We start from the raw sequence: 18986 nt of genomic DNA, 5'->3' as shown, positions 1-18986 counted from the left end.
CCTCTGTTCAAGGCATGATTTAAGTTCAAGAGTTTATTTGAATCACTTTCCTTATGCACGTAGCTGGTAAAGGCAGCTATGGCTTTGCAAAACCACAGCGAATAATTATCTCTAATTTGTCTGGGCTGGATTTGGCTGAATTTTCCCTGTGCAATCTGCAGAAGAAACGTCAGCTTATGGCACTCCCAGGCAGGACGTGCTGCTGTGTGTCACAAGGGACCTTCATCCAAGCTAAAGCCACCCCACAAAGGAGTAGGAACATAAAAGCTGTTTGCTTTCGTAGCCATAACATTTAAAGAAACAAAAAAACAGAAGAGGATGACCAAAATGTCTCCTTAATGTTCTGCTTAGCACCCACAATGTTAGAGCCACCATTTTAATGTAGTGGGACACCCGAGTTCAGCTTTACATCACCTCGATTTAAAAATAATAGAAGCAAAAATAATATAAGTATTAAGGTTAAGAGACTGAAGTTTTACAAAACTGAGCTGAGAGTGCAACACCATAATTTTCTGATACTAAAAAACTGTGTTTTAGAAACATTTCTATTGTAATGAATCTTAAAGAGTGCTTTTATACACAGGTAGATCTATTTGGAGAAAAAAAGATCTATGTAGTGTGCTGAAAAAATAGCTTCTGTTCTCTCCAAGGACAGACACACTATCTGCTCTGGAATATACCTGCAGCAAATCTGCACAAACACAAACTCAAGTAATCCAGTCAATAAATAATTTAATGAGATTACAGTTCTGCAAGAAAACATGACAGCACCCCTTCCCAGCCTCCAGCCTCACCCTGCAGGCATGGCAGGAAAATGCACACAAGCCAAACAAACCACAGCTGCACCAAAAGGCCACTGGAATGCACAGGTCTTCACAGAAGATATTGCTTCAGGCCCAGAAACTTGCACATTAATACTTGCCTCTGTGTGAAAAAACATGCGGCACCTGCCATCAGTCTCCCAGTTATACTTCAGCCAGATCATGCTCCAGGGACCATGCATTTGGGCGAGGGGGAGAGCCCAGACCCACATGTACCAAAACATCAAAACATGGGGATAGTGAAATGAAGAGGAAGGCTGCAGCAAAGCTCTCTGCTGCAAGTCCTGAAGATGACGCTCATGAAATGGAGGCAGCTGTCAGAATGGAAGTCGCTTCAACTGCTCGTATGTGATAAAAAACTGAAAGGAACGTCAAGGAATTGGCCCAAACACCTAAGGCAGCTGCACCTGGCCTCCCAACATGACCAGGCTGTGCCTGGCAGGGTAAGGCAAGGCAGGGAGAGCATCAGCACAGTACAGCTGAAGACCAATGTGGGGATGTCTCTCCTCCAGACAGCATAAACTGATCCACACAGGTAGAAGAGAGCACTGTGGGACAAGAGCTACCAGGAGAGGTAAGAGACAGACCCAGAAATAGGCCCAGGCTTGCCTAGACCACTGAGAAAGCGAGGTGGCTCTAGCCCCAGACTGGGTCTTCTTTAAAATAAATTATGTGCACAGTTTCAGAGGCCAAGAAGGATCTAGTACAGCAACGCAGCAGTGCTGGTTCTGCAGAGCAGGTCAGCACCTGTCTCAGTGCAGCAGAACATTCCCCAGGCTTCCAACAGGAGCCAATCCAGAAATCACAGCACCTCCAGGAGCTCAGGCCAAAGGGAAAGTCTCAAATGAAGCACTTGAGAGCACTCACTTTACAGCAGACCACCCATGCTGCTGCACTGGAAGTCCCTGCACCGGCCACCTACGGAGTTGTTAGAAGCAGCAGTCACAATCAGTGGCATTGTTTGGCACTTGAGCCATCAGCAGCCACATCACAGCATATGGCTGTCCAAGCAGCACAGGGAGTCTGCTTTGGGCTGCCACAGGCAAGACAAAGGGGTGCCCCATCAGCGTGTTGGCTCTGCTCTTTGCTTTACAGTTTGGTTTTCCCCTGCCTGTCCATACCCACGACTCTCCAGCAGCACACTGAAGGATACAATGATGTTCCAGGGACCAAGCCGAAGCCAGTTGGGCCAGAAACCTTTATAGAGTGCAAAGAAGCCCTCACTCTTCCACGTCTGTGAGGAGAGAAGAGACATATCAATTGTGAGACACACCAGGCCCACGCTCTGCCCATCTCCCTAATGCCACACGTGATATAACGGGACCTTTAGCACTGCTGCAGTAAGCAGGCTGACCGGCAGAGATGCAGTTAAGTTGCATGAAGTGTGACTTACAATATATGAACCTAATCAAACTGCATCACTGACAAAGTTTTGTCCCAGGAGGTTGGTAGGATGCTCAAGCTGATGGTGACCTCAAGGGAGTGACTCTAGGCCCTGCTCTGGCTTGTCTGAAACATGCACTGACAAGCACGTTCTGTCACTGTAGAATCTAAATGCTCTTATCAGTGGCGTATGGTGCTGGAATCTGGCCAGCCTCCTAAAGCCAGGGATTTGTCCACCTCTCTCACCTCCTTACCTTCACAAGGCCATCCAGAGTGCCCTTATAGAGCTCCGTACTGCCCACTATTGCCCGCTGGTTCATCATCCGTGTCCGCACTACGTCCACAGGGTTGGAGGCAATGGCCCCAGCCAGTCCACATGTAAAACTGGAGCTACGCACACACGAAAACAGGAGAGAGGAACAGCTCTGAACATGGCCATTCTGGCTCGGACAGGCCTTGACATAAGCACAGGAGAGTATCTTTTGCTGAGCTTTATGAAAGGCATTTAGCATAAACATTAGCTGCACTACCTGTTCCCACCCAGAAAACAGGCAGAGGCAGGAACCATCCACCTCAGGACCCCAGAGAGCTAGGGGAAGGAAAACGCTCAGCTTTTTCAAATTAAGACCCTCATCAGAGCCCACTGCTGGATCTCTGTAGGTGCTGTCAAGGTGACACAGACCTGAAGGCAGCCTCTTAGAAGCGCACATCCTTCCCACCAGAGCAAACATTTCTTTGGGGCAGGGAAGGAGGGAGGAACACAAAAGGCAGCAAAAGGGAGCATGCAGCTGCCAGTCTCCTCCCTCCATGTATGGTCTAGTGCTTGTCACCTTCAGCCCACCACAGGCAAACCCAACAGAAGCACCCCAGCTCCTCCAGTTAAAGTGTCTGTCAGAAGAATAGGAAAATGTAGGTGAAAAAAGACTTTGGGAGGTCTCTAACCTAACCCCTGCTCAAAGCAGGCTGACTTAAAAACCTGGTCAGGTTGCTCAGGGTCTTGTTAGCTTTGCAAGTCTTGATTCATCTCACAAAGCTCTTACAGCAATGGCTGCAAGCAAACAGTGTCTGTACAGGTGAGGACCTAGGACCAGAGCAGCTCTTTCAATTGATTGCTACAGCTAGTCACACGCCTGGAGCTCCTGCCTTGTTCATACCAGGGCACAGACATGGACAAACAGCATTTCTGGTCATAAGTGAGCTGAAATCAAGCTGACATTTCATGTCACCGAAGGATTTCTGCCAGGCTCCTTCTCCAGAAGGGTCTCCCTGGGTATATTTGCTGGTCATTCTGAGCTGCTCCAGTCAATGTAACAGATCCCTCAGAAGTACCAAGCCTATTCTCTGCAGCTCCCGAGTGCTTGCTCTGTAAACAGGTCTCACCCCAAATCCCACCTTGCTACACACACCCCTGCCAAGCCTGGAGGGTGCAGCAGCTGTAGCAGATACTCACACGAAGTGGGCAAAGATGGTGTCACCCATCAGGCCTGACAGAATTAAGTGCTTCTTGGTGATGTCGTAGACTGGCAGCTCCACCCCCACCACGATGGCAGCTCTCTGAGCTGTTGGGACAACACCCTGCAGAGCACAAACATCAGCTGCTAGTGCAAGCTGCTGCCTGGGGATTGCTGGTGTAACATATGCCCACAGCTTCCTCTTAGGGGCCTTTCGCTGACAATCTACCTTATATCCTCCTTGCCCTGTCTCGCAGCTGCAGCTTTTCAGGTAGACCAGCTCCCCATCTCCCAACTTGACTCCAAATCTAAGGAAGATTCCTCCACCTTGGCAGCGTTACTCCAGCTAGATTAATTACATGCTGCTGCTCTCCCTCCAACGACTAGCACACAGGAATCAGGTTATAATCCACTCATCTTCCCCCACTGAATAGTACCCACTAATGTCAATATCAGAAAAGACTGCACGACGAGAACAGCAGCTGTTTGGGACTGGCCCTTCAGCGTGGCTGAATTATGAGCCAGCACACCAGGATAGCCAGCTTTCTCACCGCACAGAACCAAAGCAATTGTAAGAAGCAAAAGTACCTTTTCAGCCTTGTGGCTCCTGCCATCCCCGTCCCACCGTGCTACTGACAGTACCTGACAGTCTCCTCCGGGGTTCCTGCCTAACATAATCCTGGCACAGCCAGCTCAGACATCCCCCCAAGGTGAGTGCTAGAACTGGTGAGCACAAATGTCTTTCCCTCAACACGGTGGAAGACCGGAGGGACGAGACAGTGGTTGTCCCAGACCAGAGAGCAGTAAGGCTAGCTTGATCACTGGAACCCATCTCTAGACTGATCTTTCTCTGCACCATGTCCTGCCTGCAGCACACATCAGCAAAATAGGTTTAATTTCTTTTCTAGTCTCTCTTCCCCTCTGGTGTGTCTTTGCCTAGAGAGCAGAAATAATCTCAAAGTAAATATTGTGTCAACACTGGCAGTTGATTGATGACTCCCCCCCGTCCCACACAGGACACTAACAGCTATCTTTCTGTAAAAGATTTCAGTGACCTTAAGAAGGAGAAATTGGACTGTTGCTTAGAAAAGAACATTGGGATTCTGTAGCTCCCATACCCGAGCTTGCGACTCAGCAGACTGCTGGTTAACTGAATGTATGGAAGACTTGTGACCTTGTGACAGAAGGACACAAGTTCTCTAACAAAAGCCAAAGAACCACTGCTAAAATCCATCCAAATGGTAAAGCTTGCACATGGCTTAACTCTTCAAGCCCAAGAGCCTTACACCACTAGCCTCCCCAACACCCACCACTCTGTCCTACTCTTTGCATGCTCAGAGGGCAAGTTTCAAGGGGTCTAACATGGGGCAGGTGGAGACACAGGGCAAACCTGTCCCTTTGGACCTTCAGAAAGTTACTGTATGTCCTTAGTGTTGCCCAGGTTACTTGGAAGAGTTCCTCTTCCCCCACGTGAGGAGGTGCTCAGCCACTCATATTCAGAGGTAGGTAAACTCCCCTGCTCACTCTGTGTGCGATGTCACCTCCAACTGACTCCAAGATACATCAGGCTGAGCGTCCTTCCTAAGGCAGGCCACTGAGAGGATCCAGCCCCAGACACTCGTCCGTTCAAGGCACACACATGTATCTGAAACTTTACACACACCAGCTTCAGTCCTGGAAACCAGGTCTGCCTGGCTCAGTGCTGATGCCACCGTAGCACAGACTCCATCTCCACCACAGACATGCTTCTGTTTGTCCAATAACCAGAAGCGGAACTTTGCTACTACCCTTGGTTGACAGTTCTCTTCCAGAGCTGCACCTGGGTGTGGCAAATGAGTTGAGGAAACCATTAGTTCTGCTACTAGTGGGGGGGTTCCAGCAACTGGTGCTTACCCTCCAGAGGCCTCGGGTACCCTCTTGTTGGTAGATGTCTATGAAGCTGCCAATCATGCCACCCTGGAATAAACTGCCTTGAGCCTGCATTCGAATCTGAAAGAAATGTGAGAGTCAGAGGGACGACATCAGTGCCAGGGCGGCAGAGATGCCAGCTCAGTGGACCTCTTGATAGAAAGAGCAACTCAGAGCAGACACTGCTATCCGTATGCCCTCTCCCTGCAAACTGTGTGGCAAATGATGATGCCAGGCAAGGAGCAGGGACAGCAACAGGGCGGAAGCACAGTACTAAACCCAGAAAAGACAACAGAAGTGATGGGCAAGACCTTCCCACTCTGACAGCAGTCTGAGAGGGTTAACTACAGAAGGAGAAGCAAGGGAAGGTTCTCCACACTCTCTTTGCTCAGAGCAGAGCTCCCTTGACCCCAGTAAGCCTGCAGCAGGGAATGGAGGGGACCAGGTGATCCCCACTGGGCTCTGGTCACTCCGCATAGCAGGTAGGACTCAGCAGCAGTATCAGCAAAGCACAGCACCGTGACTAAAAGGAAAGCAGTTGAGGAGGTCTGAAGTATAGCTGGTAGCACCCCACTCACATTTCCCAGTTAAGGTAACACAGCCTCCACCCCCTGCCATAACAGATTTCATGATCTTTAAGAGCTGCATTTTAAAAAATCTGTTTATTGCTCTGGGCTTCTACTCCCACTCATAAAAACCTCAAATCAGCAGAACTGATGCCAGCAGTGGCTGAGAGAGCACCTCACTGCAGCGGGGAGAGAGGCATCTTCACTGGAAAGCAGCAGCTTCTACATGTCAAATCACAGCCAGCCAGGAGCTGTTTCTGGCCAGAGATGCTTCTTACCTTCAGCACATCTGTTGGATTGGCAAGTGCCGAGGAGATCACCCCTGAAACCACTCCACAGATTACATTGATTAGCAACGTTTCATCTGCAACCAAGAAAAGAAAGTCAGATCCTAAAGATCTAAAGAGAAGGTGCATGGGTTATACTAAACAAGCGAGAAGCTCTGGGAAGAGTAGAGAAGCTCGGTTTGCAAATCACATGGTGAAGCGGCATGGGCAGAGGCTGGCCAGCTACCATTAGCTCATGGCAGATCTGTCCCCACACCTGCCAGAGACAGAAAGCCATAGCTGAAACACTCAGCAACACATTCTCAGGGAGAAGCGGGTCTTACTGGTGAGTCTAGCTGATCAGACAAGGAAAAGACTGTGATACGTGAAAATTTTGAACAATTATCTGAGATTTCAGTGTCCAGTGATACATTTCTCATGATGGAGACAAGCTAAGATAAAGGGAGACAACCCGACAGTTTTCAAGGCAACATGATACCAATTTGTTTTGATCTGGAGCCCCAGCTGGCTGCACTCAGAATATGCAGCCACTTTGAGAAAACTGAGAATACGCAACCCAGGCAGAGAAAGTTAGACGCAATTAGTTCCAGGGAGCAGGCGGAATAATCCAAGGCTTCCAGACCCAGTATTAGGGTGATGGTTATGTTGGGAAAAGGCACAGCCCTTTGCTGGTACTGACCACAGCACTTCCCAGAGGAGACCAGGCCACTGGCTGCCCCAGGCCTGTAGGGAAACAAACATTCAGACAATGGTACTCACAACTGGAAACACTGCAACAGCAAGTGAGGAGAGACATGCTGCCCAGCGTACATGCACAGCACCATGCACAGGGAGAGGTGTTAGTAGAGAACAGAGCAGGCCCTGGAAGGAAGCTCTAGTGTGCTGCACCCCCCGGTCCTCTCGCTGGTCTGCTGACCGGCCCACCCATCTCACTCTCCCAGGCTGGAACGGCGTTGCAACATTTACTCATGTCACACCAGGGTTTAAAACCACACGTGTAGATCTTGATGCTCCTTCAGTGAACACGTACCAGACTTCTGCTGCTCCATTCTCTAAGCAAGAGCCGCAGAGGCCCTCACCACCAGAGGTGCACAGGTCAAGAGCGTTGATGGTATCCCATCTCTGTGGTTAGAGCCAAAGCTAAAAAGCTGGACAGTACAATTCCTGTCCAGCCATGCTGAGTTCAGGCACAATGACTCAAAGGCTCCAGCACAAAGACAAGACAGACTCGCTACTGAAGCTTTCAATCTATGTAACACATCTAATGTACAGATGGGATGTGATATCTTCCCTGAGGCTAACCAGAAAAGAGAGCCAAGCTCAGGGCAGCGACACCTTATTTTTTTTCCTCTGAGGCTGCAAAACAGAGATAACAGTTGGGGAAAGAAAGACCTGGCTAGCAGGGGAGGGTGTCTGGCTACGGACTGTGGGCAGTGCCAGGCACAGTGGGAGTCACATCTGTATCGAAACCCAGCCTTGTTACTGTACAAGCAAAACCACGGTGTGACGCAACAAGAACTCCTGTTTCTGCGGTAATCTATAGCTGGGAAGGACAGAGAAAAGAATGAGCAGAACTGCACAGCACAGAGAACATGAGATTTCACACTGCACCTCTGGTGAGACAAGAGGTGCCTGCGCTGACACATTTACTGGCACTGACCTTCCATGCGATCTACAAAGAGCCGCTTCAAGCTCTGGTAAATGCCAATCTTTATGGTGCCGTAAGACGCTTGCCTCAGCAACGCGGGGGCAATCCTGAGAGGGGGAACAAATGAAACTGTTGAGCCCCGCCAGCACGGCAGCCCCCCTTGCAGGCCCGGCACAGATCCCTCCTCATCACCCCCCGGTCCGCAGGGGACAGCTCGGTCAGGCGCTCAGGACAACCACCCCGAGCAGCACCTCGGGATGTCCCCCACGCCCCCTCAGCGCGGGGGGCTGGCACCCACGCAGCCCTTGGCCTTGCCGCGCAAGTCCTCGCCCCCCCCTCGGGAAAGCCGGGAGTCTCCGGGCTGCGTGGCAGAACGGCCGCCCCGGCCCCCTCCCTCCCTGCGGGGCCCAGGGCCGGCCGGGGCCGGGGCCGGGGCGGGCCCGGCGCTTACCCCGAGTAGAGGGCGCGGCCGCCCTCCTCACGGCAGATGCGGAAGAGCGCGTGGAACATGCCGCGGTAGCGGACCTCGCGGAAGCGCGCATCGGCGCTCTGGCCCTGCACCTGCAGGCGCGTCTTGGTGAGGTCCACGGGGAAGGTGCCTGCGGGGAGAGCGGCCGTCAGCGCCCCGCCGGGCCCGCCCCGCCGCCCCGTGCCCCCCGCCGCCTCACCGAACTCGGCCACGATGGAGGCGAGCCCGCCGTACACGAAGGGTTTCCAGTTCAGCGCGGACATGGCATGGCGGAGCGGGGCCGGCGCGCCCCGGGCCGGACACCTGCCTCGCCGCCGTGCGCCGACCCGGAACCGGAACCGCAGCGCCGGCGCCCCCTGGTGGCGCGCACCGCCCCCCCGCCGGTATACCCCGCCGCACGGCCGCCGGGCGCTGCCACCCCGGGGGTAGCGGCAGCAGTGCGGGCACTGGGCTCCGCGCCTGCGGACGACGGGGTCGGGACCCGGCCCCAGGGCAGCCCCCGCAGCCCCCCGGGGCTGCTCCCCACGGCCCCGGGGGCAAGTCCCCCTCCGCCCCCTCGAGAAAGCGACATCGACCCCCCCCCCCCGACCACCATCAGTCCTTGCAGCAACCCCATCTGGCTAAAAACCACCCGCCACCCCGGCCGCCACGCAGCCCCCTTTCCTCACCAACCCCCCGCCGTGGTTTTCGGGTCAAACCAGCCCGAACGAAGCGTTTGGGGAACCACGCGCCATCTGCCATCACCGAGAGGTGGAAACACCATGCCCAGGGCACGCTGCTAAACAGGTAACTTTTTATTAAGAAGCATTTAAAAAAAATCCACAACAAACAAAAACGAGTAAATCACCCTGACACGGCAGCACAGCTCACCAGGTCCATCGCAGAAGCCAGGAGACATGCTGGGTGGGCTCAAGACCCAAAGGTGGGAGGCCAACAAGGCACTCGCCGGTATCTCCCTGCAGTGCAAGAGCGGAACACCCCCACCATGACTGATGGGACAGGGTGGTTTTGGGAAGGAGACGTCCTGCCGCTCCCAGCTTCAAGCCACAGCACAGTGTCCCAGCAACCCTGCGAGCCCAACACTGCATGGAGGCAACAAAACTCACACCCTGGTGCACAGCATGGGCAGTGAGGACAGCCCCATCCAAGGATGGAACAAGAAATCCCACGGAAGCTGCAGGAGGCGAACAGTCCAGCCGTGGTGCCCACCAAGAGGCACAGGGATGCTCCAAGTGGGATTCTGGGCAGGCTTGGGGCCTCTCCCGGCCCCCAAGAGTACTCAGCAGCGGCTGGAGCCTCTCACAGAGCCCCGCTCCCTGTGCTTGGGATGGGGCTCTCTGGCACTGCGCTCCCAGGATCTGCCTCCTTCGGGACACTCTTCTCGCCAGCTGCTGTGCCCCCCGCCCTTCCTACCAGCCTCCTCTCTCTTCTCCCTCTCTTCCCACAAACCACTTTGTCCCCTCTGGTTCTGGCAGCTCTTTTCCCCTCTTCTCTCAGAAGGCCTCTGGTGCCTCCGCTCTTCATCTTCTCGCTGCATCTTGCTCACAGGCTTTCTCTCAGAGCCCTTCCAGGGCTGCTGGCTCCCACTGGCGTAGCGATCATAGGCAGGGTCCTCCTTCTCCTTCTTAATCTTGATTCTGGGATGTGCCTCCTCTGCGGACACCACCCTCTTCACAGCCTGTGAGCTCTGCTTGCGCTGCTCCTGTCTGCTTTTCTCCTTATCTGAAATACAAGGTTTGTCTTTTGGGATGGACAGTCCTGCAAGCACCACCTCAGCTTGCCACCCTCCACCCAAGCCTCACAGCCTGTTTCCCCCCCTCAGAGAGATCCTATCTCGCTTCCAACCCTAACACTTTCCTCCTCCAGCTTCAGCCATTCATCTTTAACATTCACATCATCTTCCTCCCAGCCAGGCTGCCCTTGTGCACTTCAACACAGCCCCGAGTATTGAACACCTTCCTTTCATTCTCTTTCCTCAGTAACACCCACACAGTAAGAACATCGTGATCCGTCCACCCTATGGAAATCCTCTTCTCCAGATCCAATGATTCTTTTCCCTCTTCACTCTGTTCCCTCTCTCATTTTTGTGCATCTCTTCAGCACTTTGGAGCAACAACTTATCCCCACCCTTAGTTTTGTTGCCAATTTTCTTTCCTCCAACCCTCCTCTCAAACCAGGACCCTAGCTGTACTGGCAGGCCCCACCACCCCATGCTAAGTACCCATCCATCCTGTGTCCTCCACGCACAGTGCCGAGCTCCTCTCAACAAAGCACAGTCAAGACAGGTCTCAAACCCCAATGGCACAAGGGCTCAGTTGTAGCTCCAAATACCTGCTGCTAATCCCCACTCGTCACAGGCAGAGCCCAGGCTGCAGGAGGGATGGTTGCTCTGCATGCCATGCAGTGAGCTCCAAGCTGATTTCAGAACAGACCCCCCCACCCCACCTAACTGGCTCATCCTGGGATTTACAACCCATCTTGTCAGCAAGCCACAGTAAGCAGCTCCTACTGCAAGTCACTGCTTCTATCACCCTTTTGGCTCTGACTAGTGCAACTTTCCAAGATCTCTGCTACACAGGTGGAAAAAAACCTGTCTTCTTAAAAATCCATCAGTATAGCTGCACAGGCTGGTCCTTTAAACAGCACATTCCAAGACCACTTTGGATATATTTTACAGCTTTATGTTTTCTTCTGAAAGATGTAGAGCAACAAATCCTGCTGCATCCGCTGAGAACATGAGATATTCAGGCACTCAGATTGTTTATTTTATGCTGCACTTTTAGGTCTGCCTTTCACAGAATCATGCAATAGTTGGGGTTGGAAGGGACCTTTAAGGGTCACCTAGTCCAAGGCCCTACTGACCTCCTCTGCCTTTAGTTTCCAAAGAATCTCATCTAGACCAGCCTGGTTTACGTTCTATTCAATTTGCATAGGCCACATGATGGTCATTGCATCATCTACAGTGCTCTACTCCTCCAGCAGCAGCATCCAGATTTTCAGACTAAGTGATACTTTTCCTAAGCCTTCCCTCTTCCCATTTACCCACAACACTGCTCCCCCCCTGCAGCCTGGCAGGCTTTTTTCCAGGCAAAGTGCTACTGTCTGCAAGATACAGCTCTTCAGAGGCTGGGGAAGGATATTCATGGATAAGGGCTAAACACAGGCACTCAGATACCCCCCAGGAGATCACAAAGTAAAGTCTGGTCAATAGGACTGTGGCTCTTTTCAAGAGCACACCTGTCCTTGGCACTCCCCTGAGCAAATGGCCCCTGCAAGGCAGAGGGCTCTGCGCAGACACTCCCACCTAGGATCAAGACTAGCAGGAACACACCTCACCTTTTTGCTTTTTTATGGGCACATCATCATCTTCCGACAAGGAATCGGATGACGTATGAGGTGGCGTTTTAACTCCACAACCCTTTGCATGCAGGGCTTTTGTCACATCATCCAAGTCATCGGACTCTTTGGGGGGGCGATAGTTGGCCACGTGGTCCACTCGAATCGTCCTTCCTTTGATCTACAAGAGGAGTCATGCTGTTATCAATGGCACACACCAACCTCCTGCAGGCTGCCAGCAGCCCACGCAATTGGGGCTCCCATTTGATGTGAGGCAGCACCTGGGGAGTCACAGCAGGCAGGACTTGCATCCCAGGCTGCTTCTCTCACCTTGATCCCATTGAAGTTATCAACTGCCAGAATGGTGCTCCTCTGGTCCTCATAGCACAGAAAGCAAAAGCCTTTGGACTTTCCAGTCTTCTTGTCCCGCACCAGGTTAATGTTGACAACCTCCCCGTACCTGCAACACACTCTTAGCACCCGAGGCAGCGGCAGGGGCACATCGGGCCGGGGGGCTGCGGTACTTACTGCGAAAACACACAGATGACATCCCCCTCCGTCAGCTCGTAGTGCAGCCCACCTGCGGGGAGAGGGTGAGGAGGGAAGGGGGCCCCGGCCCCGGCCAGGCCCAGGCCTGGCCACGGCCCCACCACCCCGCGCGCCGGCCCGGCCCGTACCGACGAAGATCCAGGCGCTGTCCTTGTACTCCGCGTGCCACGAGACCGCCTCCTGCACGCCCAGCTCCGCCTCCCGCGCGTTCAGCTCGTTGATCAGCTTCACCTTCGTCAGGGGGCTGAGGGCGAGGGCACCGTCAGCACCGGGAGGGCCGCGGCCGGACCCACCGGCCGGCCTCCCCTCCCTCCGCGTCCCTCAGACCTACTTCATAGCGGCGGGGCACGCTGCGCGTGCGCCCGGCTCCGCGCATGCGCGCCACGCTCCGCCCCTCCCCCCAGCCGAGCCGAGCCGAGCCGAGCCGAGCGTTCCGGACGGAGCCGAGCCGGGCCGAGCCGCGCAAAGCAACACCCAGAGCTGACTGGAGCCGCAGAGACTTTATTGGGGTGACCGTGACAGAGGCCGGCGGGAGCCCCGCTCAGCACGGGCAGGAGTTTTTACCGCTGGCGTTGTGCGTTGGCTCCAGCCTGCGGGCCTGGCCCGGCCACCCCTCCAGGTCCCGGCAGGGCAGTGACCGCTGGGCCTTCAGCCGGCAGGCCAGACACATGAAAATGGCATCTACGTTCTGGCTCTCCTTAGGGTCCTTGGCCGAGGTCTCAAATAAAAGCATGTTGTGAGCGTCAGCAAACTTCAGGGCCATGCTGGATGGCACTTGGATCAGGTCTTTCAAGTCACACTTATTCCCAACAAGCACCCTGGGGACAAGGGGGGGCACTGCGTGCCCGTTGCACTCCTCGATCCATGTCTTGAGGTTGGTGAAGGAGGTCATCTTTGTGACATCATAAACGAAGACGACAGCATGCACGTTGCGGTAGTAGTGCTCTACCATGCTCTTCCGAAACCTCTCCTGGCCAGCTGTGTCCCACACTTGCACCTAGGAAACAAGAAAGAAGGCTGCAGGAGCACCCACCCCGGGGCAGGGCCTGCTGCGTGAGGCGCGGGCTGGCTTCTCCAGTTCCCTGCAGGAAGATGCAGGGGGGCTTCTGGCTGCTCTGTCTCTGATAGCGGTGCCACTGCCCTCAGGCAGGGTGCAGGCAAGGTGAGCCTTGCAGAGAGAGGCAGTCTCTTATTAGACAAACCTGGATCCACAGATGAGTTCCACAAGCTTTTGGGGCTAAACTGACAGTGCCCAAGGCTGTGTGTGGCAGTGCATGTGCCTGTGTGATGCAACCAAGCAAGCCCACCTTATCTAGCAAGAGAGATCATGTCAGCACTTTCATTCAGGGAGCACTGCTCCAGCTTCTCATCCTCATCCCAATGTACTTTAACCACCATCCCCACCACAGAAACAAAACACACAAAGCGCTTCTCATTTCACAAACATTCTTAAGCCAGATCAGGACATTTGTCCACCTAATCCTACACCATATGAGAAAGCCCTGACTATTACACAGTGGTATGTACGGAGAAGTCAGGGCAAAGAGAAGATGAGGAGGGGGAGGAACCCTTTGTGTGAGAGAGCAGCAGGAAGGCACAATGTTCTATGTGGCGATGGGTGAGAAGCCAAATGAGGGCTGGTGGGTGAAGATTAAAGAGCAGACCGGTATGGGTGATATTTTAGGGGGTGTCTGCTATAGGCCACCTGACCAGGAAGAACAAGCAGATGAGGCGCTCCATAGACAGAGACCAGCAGCCTCACATTTGCAGGCCCTGGTCCTCATGGAGGACTTGAACAACCCTTACAGCTGCTGGAAGGACAATGCAGCAGGGCACAAGCAATCCAGGAGGTTCATGGAAAACACTGATGGCCACTTCCCAACCCAGGTGACAGAGGAGACAAGCTCCTGGCCTGGATGAGCAGACAGCGAGGTGGACTGGAAACTGGCTGAATGTCTGGGCCTAGAAAGTTGTGATCAGAGACAAAGTCTAGTTGAACACTGGTAACTAACTAGCAATGTACCCAAGGGGTCAATAGTGGAGCCAGTCCTGTTCAACACCTTCATTTGTGATCGGGATGGCAGGACAGACTGCACCCTCAGCAAGCGTTCCATGACACCACACTGGGAGGAGCATGGCTAGGATGAGGGATGGTTGTGCTGCCATCCAGAGGAACCTCAACAGGCTGGAGAAATGCACTAACAGGAAAGTCATGAAGCTCAACACAGAAACGCCAAGTCCTGCCCCTGGGGAGGAACAACTCCAGGCACCAGTGTGTGCTGGGGACCACCCAGCTGGAAAGCAGCTTTGCAGAAAAAGGACTTGGGGGCCCTGATGGACACCAGGCTGAACACGAGCCAGCAGCATGCCCTTGCAGCAAGGGCGGTGAATGGTATCCTGGGCTGCATTAAACAAAGTATTGCCAGCAGGCCAAAGGAGGTGATGCATCCTCTTTATTCAGTGCTGGTGAGGCTGCACCTGGAGTGCTGTGTTCAGTTCTGGGCTTCCCGGTACAGAAGAGGCATGGACTGGAGAGAGTCTAGTGAAGGGCCACAAAAATGATGAAGGAACTGGAGTGTCTCTCGTATTGGTGAAAGACTGAGAGAGCTAGGACTATTGAGCCTGAAGAAGAGAAGGCTCGGGGTGGAGGGAAATCTTACCAATGTGTATAGATACCTGAAGGGAGACTACAAAGAGGATGGAGCCTGGCTCTTTTCAGTGGTGCCCAATGCCAAGACCAGAGGCCATGGGCACACACTGAAACACAGCAGGTTGCCTCCAAACATCAGGAAACACCTCTCACTGTGAGGACGACCAAGGACTGGCACAGGCTGCCCAGGGAGGCTGTGGAGCCTCCATCCTTAGAGATATTCAAAAGCCATCCAGCCATGGTCCTGGGCACTCAGCTCTGGATTGCCCTGCTTCAGCAGGGAGGCTGGAGCAAATTACTTCCAGAGGTGCCTTCCAACCCACACTTCACTGTTAGTCTGTGACTCTACAAGTTCTAGTGGCCCTTGTAGGTAACGTCTTGAAGCCTGGAACTGACAATTTCCAAACAAGTGTCTGAAGTTAATCCAAATCATCGTGTATCCCACAGAGACAGTGCCTGCCCCAGAGTCTTTCAGAGTGGAAAAAAATGCTGGCAAGGAAGAGCTGTTCCTCACTCATTTCCCTGCTGGTCTCTCCTGGGCTCTTCCACCTGAGCACAGCAGGAGAAGGAGGGCACTTCTCCCAGTGATCACCTCCCCTCCTGGATGTGTGGTCCCAGGAAAAGGCCAATTTGCTGCACTGCCTCCCACTCCTGCCTGCTGGAGCACAAATAATATCTAAAGGTAGCAAGCCTGGCAACCTTTTCAGACCAGTGGCAGTAAGACAGGCTTCATGCCAGCCTGCACAACAGCTTACAATAACATACCTGTGTGCTGTTGGATAGGGCTGGGGAAGGCGGCGGGGTGGTGGAGGGGTGAGTGTGTGTGTGTGTGTGGAGTTGAGCACCTCTCCTCTTACAGGAGAGAGAGAGAATAACGTTCATGGGCAGTTTAAAAGCACAACGGAAGTTCTTACCCATCAACAGTCGCTCTAATTCCATTATGATTAGTCCCTCAACTTTTGATCACCCATCTGTCAGCAAAATAACAATATTTGCTTCTTCTGGCAGTCAGTCTTACATACAGATGGCTGTAAGTGCTGATCCACCTAACCGGGGAGGCCAAACTCAGTTGCAGACTGTCTCCCCAGGCCGCTTCCTACCAGCTGCTGTTGATCTGCAGATTTACTCTGACATATCAGCCAGCTCTTCATTTTGGGCTGATGCATTTCTTAGAGGTGTCATGCTGGCCTTTGCACAACAAATTCATCCTACTCTAGTTCTGCTGAAATAGCACCCTCCCAGTACTCGCTGACAGCATTTCTCAGCGTTAATATCACAGCTGCCAAGCCCGCTGCAACCAGCTCATGCAAGCTCCCAGCCTTCCAGTGCAGCCACTGCCAGCCTACCACCATCTGCTCCCCTGAAAATGCATTGGTTTCTGCATGCAGCTCCTTCGCCCAGCTCCCCTGCAGCTTTGCCTCTTACAGCCCAGCTCCTGAAGCTGGAGGCCACCCTGATGCTTTCAGGACCCGGTTATGTTGGGAGAGCAGGAAGACAGCAGCGTTTCACCCCAAACTATCGTTTCAGGCTACCTGCAGGCTCCAGCAAACCCCATAAATAGCGACAGTGCAGCAGCGACGGGTTAAGAAAGCGTCTCTGCAGCACGGGGACCAGAAGCCTCCCCCGGTTCCCCACCCTCGGCGTGAGCTGGAGACAGAAAAGCTGCCGAGAGGCGCTGGCAGGGGCTGGGGCTGGGGCAGGGGCAGGCTGCCTTGGCTACCCAGGCCCGCTGCGGGTGCTGCCGCGGCCCACCTTTATACGCTCCCCCTCGATCTCCACCGTCTTCTCGCGGAAGTCCACGCCGATGGTGGCCTCGGTCTTGTCGGGGAAGGTGCCCCCGCAGAAGCGGAAAGTCAGGCACGTCTTGCCCACGTTGGAGTCTCCGATCACGATGATCTTAAAGATGCGGGTCTGCACGTAGGGCTCCAGCGAGGAGTCGGGGCCCGGCGGCCGCCCGCCGCCGCCCGCCGCCATCCCGCGCCGCCGCCGCCCTCACCGCCTCATGGGGCCGCACCGCCCCGCGCCCCGGCACCGGCACCGGCACGGCCCCGCCCCGCGCCCCGGCACCGGCACCGGCACGGCCCCGCCCCGCGGCACAACGCCACCTGCTGTCCCCGACGGGCCCTGGGCTGCGGGGACCCGCCGGGGCACGGGGGGGGTGACACGGCCATGGGCTCGGCACCGCAGCCCGCGGGCACAGACTGGCCCCGCAGGCGGGCAGGGATCGGGCTCCTCCCGGGAGGGCCGAGGCCAGCCCGAGGGCGCTGGTGGGAGCAATGCGGGGCGGGACCCGGCACCGGGGGACACGAGCGCCCACACGCCCAAAGTCGGGCTCTGCCAGTGCGCTCGCTGCCACCGCGATGTGCGACTCCGGGGCCACTCTCGGGCTCCTGCCGTATGCCGTGGGGGCACGCCGGCGTGCAGAGCAGCCCCGTGCGGGCAGCGCGTGGGTGCTCTGGCACCGATGGGGCTGCCCGCGCTGGCAGCGGGATGCGCAGCAGCTCCTGCTTCGAGATGAGTTGGGCCTCCACTCCCGGCTGCCCGGGGCTGCGATGGCGCTGCCGCCTGCTGCTGCCAGCACCAGACATGATGGGGAACAGGATGGGGTCTCTCTCTTGTCCCTGTCCCTCATGGGTGGAGCAGGGCAGCAGGTGCCTCTGCCTGCGCTGGGAGCCAGCACCCACGGCACAAGGGCATGGTGGCCTGTAGTGTGAAACATGCACGCAGGCGGGAGGGGTACCAGGGTAACACCACCCAGGGGAGGAGGATTACCCCCGCAGGAAGGGACTGAGGGGGCCGTCTTTCTTCTCGTGGGCAACCTCAAACAGTCCAGCCAGCATGCTGCCAGCACAGGATAGGCATCGAGGAGAACCAGAAGAGCAACACGAGGGAGAAGCGGCACATTCTGCCCTTCACTGTGTCTGCAGAACCTCACAGAGCTCCGAGGGGGCCCGTGCTGCTCCTGCTGCCCCTGGTGACACAGCCCCCCAAAACTGCCTCCTGATACAAGAGGACTCCTACAGTGCAGGCACTTGATAGGAACTGGAGCAGCCAAAAGCTGGGAAGGATTTACCAGAGGTCCCCACGTAGTCACAACTGCCCCAGGGTACCAGGGCCCAGCTGCCTCCTTCCAGCAGCACTGAAATGAAACAAAGAGGATGCAATAAATCATGCAGCAGGTGGAAAAGCCTCATAAAGCTGAGTTTGGGCCTGAAACAGATCCTCCCTTCCCAGTTTTGCTCGTCTGCAGGTCTACACAGCCGAGTGAGACCACCCATTCAACTGCTGAACCACCCTGGGTCACTGGAGCACCTCCAGCATAAAGAGCAGTCACACAGAAGGGATCCTCTCCAAGGCACACATAGACATCAGCTGGACTAAAGTTTTGGCCCACAAAGGAAGCTCACCTGATGGACCCGACAGATCCATTTGGACTGTCCCCCAAAGACGTTACCAGGAAACCATTTCTGACTGTCCCCAGCTACTTCTGGCCTGGCCAAAACCCCACGGGGCGAAGTTGAGACCAGGACAGCAGCTGCAGAACTGCTGCTCAGCCCTTTCTCTGTGGGATTAGGAACACTGAGAAGGCCCTTGAAAGAAAGACCCTGTCCTTCCTCAGGGGTGGTTTGATCCTACTGGAGACTCAGCCTTGAAGGGTAGGGAGGGATCGCAAGCAGGCAAGCTCGGGAGCTGCTGTCTCTGGAAGAGACTGCTAAGCAGACTGGCTGCCACATTCATGTTTAAAAAGCTTTCAGTAGAGCACCTGATGCACTCCTTATATCAGAAAAGACAAGGTAAAGGGGCCAGGAAGGAAGGTAGGAGACAGGCAAGATGGCTCTCTATTACAGAGCTGCATGATAAATATTTGCCTCAGCCACTTTTTATATCCCGTAAATACATCAGGGAAAAAAAGCAGCA

General features: G+C 54.7%; 3 protein-coding genes across 4 annotated transcripts; all 3 read right to left on the bottom strand.

Moving 5' to 3' along the window:
* Positions 1-715: 715 nt before the first annotated feature.
* On the bottom strand, positions 716-8876 carry SLC25A14 (solute carrier family 25 member 14). Its single transcript, XM_055727564.1, has 9 exons — positions 8733-8876; positions 8516-8663; positions 8077-8171; positions 6408-6493; positions 5549-5644; positions 3655-3779; positions 2459-2594; positions 1975-2055; positions 716-1180 (listed from the first exon to the last, which is right to left on the bottom strand). The coding sequence occupies exons 1-9, from the start codon at positions 8794-8796 to the stop codon at positions 1139-1141; spliced, it is 873 nt and encodes a 290-aa protein (XP_055583539.1). The 5' UTR covers positions 8797-8876; the 3' UTR covers positions 716-1138.
* A 436-nt stretch (positions 8877-9312) lies between these two features.
* RBMX2 (RNA binding motif protein X-linked 2) lies at positions 9313-12842 on the bottom strand. 2 transcript variants are annotated; one of them, XM_055727671.1, is made up of 6 exons: positions 12750-12842; positions 12547-12662; positions 12398-12449; positions 12200-12329; positions 11870-12050; positions 9313-10255 (listed from the first exon to the last, which is right to left on the bottom strand). In XM_055727671.1, the coding sequence occupies exons 1-6, from the start codon at positions 12752-12754 to the stop codon at positions 9813-9815; spliced, it is 927 nt and encodes a 308-aa protein (XP_055583646.1). In that variant the 5' UTR covers positions 12755-12842; the 3' UTR covers positions 9313-9812. The 2 variants fall into 2 exon arrangements, with proteins under 2 accessions (XP_055583646.1, XP_055583645.1); XM_055727670.1 differs by lacking the exon at positions 12398-12449 and having other exon boundaries at positions 12200-12396.
* A 61-nt stretch (positions 12843-12903) lies between these two features.
* RAB33A (RAB33A, member RAS oncogene family) lies at positions 12904-17160 on the bottom strand. Its single transcript, XM_055727673.1, has 2 exons — positions 16821-17160; positions 12904-13415 (listed from the first exon to the last, which is right to left on the bottom strand). Exons 1-2 carry the CDS (start codon positions 17040-17042, stop codon positions 12960-12962), a joined length of 678 nt encoding a protein of 225 aa, XP_055583648.1. The 5' UTR covers positions 17043-17160; the 3' UTR covers positions 12904-12959.
* Between the last annotated feature and the right edge of the window lie 1826 nt (positions 17161-18986).

The sequence above is a fragment of the Falco cherrug genome, chromosome 15, assembly GCF_023634085.1.
Source record: "Falco cherrug isolate bFalChe1 chromosome 15, bFalChe1.pri, whole genome shotgun sequence".
In the NCBI taxonomy this organism is placed as follows: Eukaryota; Metazoa; Chordata; class Aves; order Falconiformes; family Falconidae; genus Falco; species Falco cherrug.
This window is presented reverse-complemented; position numbering and strand designations above follow the sequence as displayed.

What these genes read in the sequence shown, in the direction of transcription:
- SLC25A14 (XM_055727564.1), bottom strand. Translation starts at nt 8,796, where the DNA reads ATGTCCGCGCTGAACTGGAAACCCTTCGTGTACGGCGGGCTCGCCTCC. An exon ending in ACCATCTTTGCCCACTTCGT is followed by an intron (nt 2,595 to 3,654) that starts GTGAGTATCTGC and finishes GTGTGTGCGTAG; the next exon opens with CTCCAGTTTTACATGTGGAC. An exon ending in CTCTGGATGGCCTTGTGAAG is followed by an intron (nt 2,056 to 2,458) that starts GTAAGGAGGTGA and finishes CTCTCCTCACAG; the next exon opens with ACGTGGAAGAGTGAGGGCTT.
- RBMX2 (XM_055727670.1), bottom strand. An exon ending in CAGCGCCTGGATCTTCGTCG is followed by an intron (nt 12,397 to 12,546) that starts GTACGGGCCGGG and finishes GTGTTTTCGCAG; the next exon opens with TAAGTACCGCAGCCCCCCGG. An exon ending in ATAACTTCAATGGGATCAAG is followed by an intron (nt 12,051 to 12,199) that starts GTGAGAGAAGCA and finishes CTCCTCTTGTAG; the next exon opens with ATCAAAGGAAGGACGATTCG.
- RAB33A (XM_055727673.1), bottom strand. Translation starts at nt 17,042, where the DNA reads ATGGCGGCGGGCGGCGGCGGGCGGCCGCCGGGCCCCGACTCCTCGCTG. An exon ending in TCGAGGGGGAGCGTATAAAG is followed by an intron (nt 13,416 to 16,820) that starts GTGGGCCGCGGC and finishes CTTGTTTCCTAG; the next exon opens with GTGCAAGTGTGGGACACAGC.